This window comes from Monosiga brevicollis, genomic scaffold (assembly GCF_000002865.3).
Source record: "Monosiga brevicollis MX1 MONBRscaffold_10 genomic scaffold, whole genome shotgun sequence".
Classification (NCBI taxonomy): Eukaryota; class Choanoflagellata; order Craspedida; family Salpingoecidae; genus Monosiga; species Monosiga brevicollis.
Window position 1 is genome coordinate 1100984 of NW_001865047.1, and position 5692 is coordinate 1106675.

Sequence of the window (5692 nt, forward strand, 5' to 3'; positions counted from 1 at the left end):
CTTTTCTCTTGCGCTTGGACGGACGTCGATCCATTCTTGAGACGGTGCGGTGCGAGTAGGAAGGGTCTGATGATGGTTCAGAGAATCTATCAATTGGGGTGGGCTGGTAGATGTAGCCATTGGAAGAATGGGGCAACGAGGCCAAGAAGACTGCAGAGGCCAAAAACGGGCGCTTCGCGCGTCTTGGGCACGACGGTCAAAGCATCACACAAACAGGACATCAAAAAACAACACAAAAACCAAAGTCGACAAGCGGCGTCACCGCTTGCTCACCCAAACCCACAAAAACCAGCAGGCATGGGCGAGCACATCCAGAGGGCTAACCAGCACATGATAAAAAAAAAAAAGGGTCGCAAAGGACAGCGCACAAAACACGAAAACAAAGCCAAAGAGGTGAAGCACGAGCACAAGAAGAAACATCAAGCACCCAGGTGTGGCAACGACGGCAATGGTCGAGCCACAAGGGGAAAGGGATACATACAATGTCAGAGAAGTGCTCATGACTCACGCCAGGGGCAAGCATGACCAAGAAGACACAAATCATGGCCAAAGGTCATCACGGCAACAACCATGGGAAACGATAGACGCCAACACACATCAAGGGGCGCGAGCAACCACCTGCGCGCGCACACACACACAAAGCCACATCAACAGCAAGAGCAGCAGCAGCAGCAGCAGCAGCAGCTTCACGGTTGAACCAACAACGACGAAACGGCGAGAACCGCCAATAGATCGATTCTGGTCAAGCGGGAAAGCACTGCGGATCCCCTAAATGCCGTGTGAAGGTATGGGGAGGAAGGAATGACCGCCACCAACACCCTCATGGGCACGATCCCGATCAAAATGAAGAATCATTCTGGCAGAGAGAAGGGCTTGCTTCAGCATCTTAGATGTTCTTCAGCTCCTCGGGCATCGGGGCCTTGGGGTGCTTGGCCTCAAAGTGAGACTTGTAAGTCTTCGCATCCGAAAGTTGAGACTAGGAGCATCACAGAGCGGCACGTGGTGATGAGCAAAGGTGCAAAAGGACCGCAAGGACCGCGTGGCCTCCATGCGGCCAGCGGCCACACAATCAAAAAAACAGCTAGCACCCTCTGAACGTGACTGTCGCATCACAGGGTACACATGTACACAACATGCTGTACTGCCGTGCAAATTGACGCCTCACGAAGCTTGCGCTGAGCCCTCCCCACCCCTTTCCAATCGTGGTGGCTGCATTTGGCTGACAGTTGCTTGTACCCCACAAGGCATACCCGCAGTTCATCGCCAGCCAAACAACCACCGCCAGCCAAACAACAACCAATGAAACGACAAACCTACCCGGCACACGGCGCAGACAAGCTTGAGCTGGGCCTCACGGGCAGCCTTGTGATCGTGGCCCACCGACTTGGCCTTGTTGGCTGCCTTCTTGGCCGCCTTGTCCTTGGACTGCTGCTTGGCGAGACCGCGTGCCATCTTGAACAGGTGGTAGAAACAGTTGTTGGATTTTACTGCTAAAAACTGGTGTTGTAAAATGCCCAGCTGAACACACACACCCACACACACCCACACACACACTCTGACACTCACACACACTCACACTCGCACACTCACAAATTGTCAGATGCTTCTCCACCCCTCGGTTTTTAATTTCCAGCTCTCGGCTTTTTTTTTCTGGGTTGACGCATTTTTGGACGCGCGCGCCGGACCGGAACACACACTGGATACGGAGGACGATTCGAGGACGAGAGCAGGGTGCAGGGGGAAGAGGCTTTGAATGCAGGGAACGCGCGACGGGATTTGGAAGTTGTGTGTCTGCGATTGGAATAAACCAGGGTGTTTGTGCATCGATTAGACTCCCGACTGGCAGCAGGTATGACTTGCCGGAGCCCGTCTGGCGAGCGCTTGCTCAAGAAGAGTCACCTGTTCACCTTGGGCCATGTCCAGAGCTAGTGAATCATGTACTGGTCTCATCTTCATAAGCACCTTCTCTTTTGTGTGCATGTCTTCTTGCAGCTGATATCGGCCTGTCATTGCCTTAACCACCATGGATGTGGATGATTTGCTTGTCGTGGCCAGTGATGGTGGCCTCTCGGCGCTGTTGCATCCGCTCGTCATTCTCAACATATCCGATCACCTGACCCGGCGGCGAGCCGAGGCCAAGTCGCACAATGTCACTGGTACGGTCCTGGCCCAGACCGACTCCTTTGCTGCTCTCCGCCCCTGCATGCAAGCCATCTTTGCTCAGCATACTTTCACCCTCAGACCCATCTCTGACTCATGCGGGTGCCAATAGCCTATGGTGCCTTGTTTGGCAAACAGGCTGGTCGCGTGGTAGAAATCTTCAACAGCTTTGAGCTCTTGCTCGCAGACGGCATTTGGGATCTTGACTTTCTCAATACCCGCACCGAAGCCTGTTCGTGGCCCGTGCCTGCCTTGGGTGCTTCCAGCCCTGCTTGCTCTTTTCCCCCGATGCCGTGCTCACTGGCTTGACCGTGCCCCTTGCAGTCAAGCGCATTTTCAAAGACCAGGATTGCCTCGGCTGGTATGCCACCGGTTCTCACGTGACTGCAGATCATCTGGCCTTGCATCGCCAGGTGTGTGCAGGAGCATCCACATTTGACCCTACTACCATGTCCAGCTCTGGTGAAAGTGGTCTTGGCATTTTTGCAGCTGACCCATCTCACGCATGTCGTTGCCACCCTTGGCTTTATCCTTTGTACAATTTCCCCGCCTCCAATCTCCTTCTCCTCCAAAGCTTCTGGGTTTGAATGAAGCCCCCTTCTTTCTTCTGCTGGATGATCAAGCTCAGGCGACACGCGAGCAACTGCCCATTACCATATTTGAAACGATTGTCGAGCTGAAAGATGATGAGGTCAGTCGAGTTGTTTTCCCTGGCACTCGTCATGTGCAGGTTCATCTGATGTCGAGAATTGTCTGTCACCCTCCTCACATGTGCAAACACCACTCGGACAGCAACACATTCACTTTGCCCCCACGCCCTACAAGCTCGCCTCGGAGGAAGCAGAGCGAATTGGTACGCTGGAGGGAGAGCCCATGCGTTTCCTGGCCTCTCTTGTATGCAGCTTGTGTCATGCTCTCACATTTTGTGGCTCGCTTTCTCTCAACACGCAGGTGTTGACCACATTGCCAACGTGTCTGCCTCGGCAGTGGGCGGCCAAATAAGCGCTGGTACGCAACCACCCTTGTACTGCTTGTTGGAGCCTGCACACACGCCCTGATCGGCGGCCATGACGACCCATTTGCTCCCGAAACAGTGCGACAACAGATGCAAACGCATGCGTCCGCACTCCTCATGCTGCAAGAGCGCATCGACGTCATCTGCGACTTTCTTGCTGACATTGACGCGGGTCTGTCAGACCCTACCCCCCGCCCCTTCCTTTCATTGGATGTACCATGGTGACTGCGTGACATTGATGTGAAATTGTGGTTGTTTTTTTGGTGCTGTCTTTACCGGTCTGTAGGCAAAGTTCAGCCTTCCCCAGCGCTGCTGCGGAATATCAAAGGCATTTGCTCTCGTTTACCTGTCAGCCAAGATCCACGATTGCGGGCAGCCTTGCTGATGGAAAGTACAGACACCGAGACAGTTAACCTCTTGGCCCTCATGACTCAGGCCTGTGATGCCATCAAGCAGGTATGGGTGAGGCTCACTAAGACTTTAGCGCTGTTCTTTTTTTGTCCCATTTGCTCTGCTGCTTTCCATCCTCATTCTGCTGTTGTTTCTTACCGCAATATAGCTCACAGGCAAAATGCAAACCATCCACCCGGGAGCAGGCAAAACTCATTTTGCCAGCATGATGATGTAAATGTTGTGTTGGGTTTTCCATGTTTTCTCGTCAACCAAAGTCGACGTGCCAAGTGTTGTTTTTTGGTGTGCCAAGTCCCCCAAGATGCAGGAAAAAGGGGAATCGATTGCTGAAGGAAAAAGACAACACACACACGGAACGGAAAAGACAGGGTAGGGGTCCATTACACGCGAGAGGTCGACCGAGGAAAAGCAGAGAGAAACATCAATATGGAACGCGTTCAGGCATCACCACCACCAATCCATGATGGGTCGGATTTTTCTCGCCTGATGCGACAACAAAAAAATCTTTTTTTGAGTTTTGCTTTTTGGGGTTTGATATTCTTGTAGCAGGCACAACGGACGTGTCCGTGATGTGACACGGAAACACGAGCGAGAGCGGGGGCCAGGAAGGCAACAGTACGGGGAAAGCACAACGACAAACGCTCAAACTTGGTCGAGGGGTCTCGGGACGCCAATTGGGCGGGAGAAAGATGTAACCAGCAAACGTGGGCAGCATCATGCATTGTTTGCTGCTTTAGACAATGTTAGAAACGGGCCCACCCCATTTGGAGACGGCGGCCATGTCTGGGGTAGCCGCTCGATCACCACTGGCAGGAAACGGATCGGCGAGGCCCGAGTCCACGCTGGCCGGGGTGACAGCGCGGGAGACCGAGGTCATCATGCGCTTGACGACCTCTCCTTCAAAGCCGGGAGCGGAGCGGAGCCAAGACTCGACGGCGGGCATGGCATCTTCCTTGACGACTGAGCGCAGTACCTCAAGGGCTTCCTCGTCCACGGACGTTGGGGCCCGACGACTGCTGGTGGCGGAGAAGCGGCTGTGGAACTGGGTACCGGTGGCATAAGCATCGGTATTGGTGGTGGTGGTGGTGGCGGTGGCATCCAGCTGGGTAGGATTGGCTGACGGTACAATGCCGACGGCACGACGGTGCGTGGAAGCCCAGGGTTGCTGGCTCATGCCAAAGCGAGAGGTGGTACTTTGCTGCCAAGGTTCCACGGTGGGCTTTTTGAAAGATGACCGAAAAGTAGAATCCATGTCAAACGAAGACGCGGGCTCGCTGGCACCAGCAGCACCCAATGCCACACCGCCATGGCCTAGAGACATGTCGAAAACGCCAAGGGGCAAAAGACAGGAAGCGTGAGACAAAAAAGTCACAACCCGACTGGAGAAGGTCGCAACTTGTTGTGCAACTAAAAGAAGTATGATCCCTCCCCAACTCTGTGGGCGCATATCTGTATGTGTATGAGTGTGTGTGTGTGTGTGTGTGTGTGTGTGTGTATGTGTGTGTGTACAAAAAACTCGAGGCAACGCACCGTCTACGTCGGTACGAACGGAGACGTTGATGACTTCGCCCGAGGGAAGCATTTGAGACTTGAAAGACTTTGACTGGGGATTGTTGTGTCGGGTGTTGCTTGTTGGACGGGCATCTGGGCGGCGCTCGGCGGTTCCGCGGAAAGTGCTCTTGGAGGTCGACGTGAAAGCTTCGTCTGGGGCGCTAGTCTGATAGACGTGCTCGGTCAGGTTGCCGCTGCTTGGGGGAGGTGTTGCGCGCAGCGCCATGTCGCTGGGTTTCAAGTTGGAGAATAGCAAGAAACACACAGAGGGGCGTAGCAGATAGGAAGCAGAAAGAACGAAATGAAAAAGATTTTTTTCAATGAAAGTTGCGCGTTGGCTCGCTTGGCAAGTTGGCCAAAGGCTTCAGAGATCCTACACATGATGGGGCACGCCAGCAGGAGACAGAGGGCACATGAGCGAGAGAGAGGTTGGCAACGGTCGGAAACAAGCCAGAATGGGGAATGGGAGCACCAAGCAAGGTCTGGGCCGTCTGTGCCGAGTCGGGTAGCAAAGACATGAAGAGGGTGCTATTGCAGCACGAGGGCAAGAATGGA

At 54.0% G+C, this 5692-nt stretch overlaps 3 protein-coding genes across 3 annotated transcripts in view; 1 reads left to right on the forward strand and 2 right to left on the reverse strand.

Moving 5' to 3' along the window:
* MONBRDRAFT_32482 (uncharacterized protein) overlaps positions 1–1488 on the reverse strand; it is a gene marked incomplete at its 3' end in the record, with an annotated part of 4448 nt that extends 2960 nt beyond the window's left edge. Inside the window, exon 1 of the mRNA XM_001745943.1 lies at positions 1318–1488. Coding sequence (XP_001745995.1) covers positions 1318–1452 — 135 coding nt within the window. The 5' untranslated portion in view covers positions 1453–1488. The remainder of the gene's footprint in view (positions 1–1317) is intronic.
* A 250-nt stretch (positions 1489–1738) lies between these two features.
* On the forward strand, positions 1739–3919 carry MONBRDRAFT_32483 (uncharacterized protein). Its single transcript, XM_001745810.1, has 10 exons — positions 1739–1849; positions 1993–2156; positions 2273–2392; positions 2485–2573; positions 2735–2851; positions 2953–3013; positions 3112–3168; positions 3255–3347; positions 3462–3631; positions 3735–3919. The coding sequence occupies exons 2-10, from the start codon at positions 2024–2026 to the stop codon at positions 3801–3803; spliced, it is 909 nt and encodes a 302-aa protein (XP_001745862.1). The 5' UTR covers positions 1739–1849; positions 1993–2023; the 3' UTR covers positions 3804–3919.
* MONBRDRAFT_37132 (uncharacterized protein) lies at positions 3891–5511 on the reverse strand. Its single transcript, XM_001745944.1, has 2 exons — positions 5117–5511; positions 3891–4897 (listed from the first exon to the last, which is right to left on the reverse strand). The coding sequence occupies exons 1-2, from the start codon at positions 5361–5363 to the stop codon at positions 4320–4322; spliced, it is 825 nt and encodes a 274-aa protein (XP_001745996.1). The 5' UTR covers positions 5364–5511; the 3' UTR covers positions 3891–4319.
* Between the last annotated feature and the right edge of the window lie 181 nt (positions 5512–5692).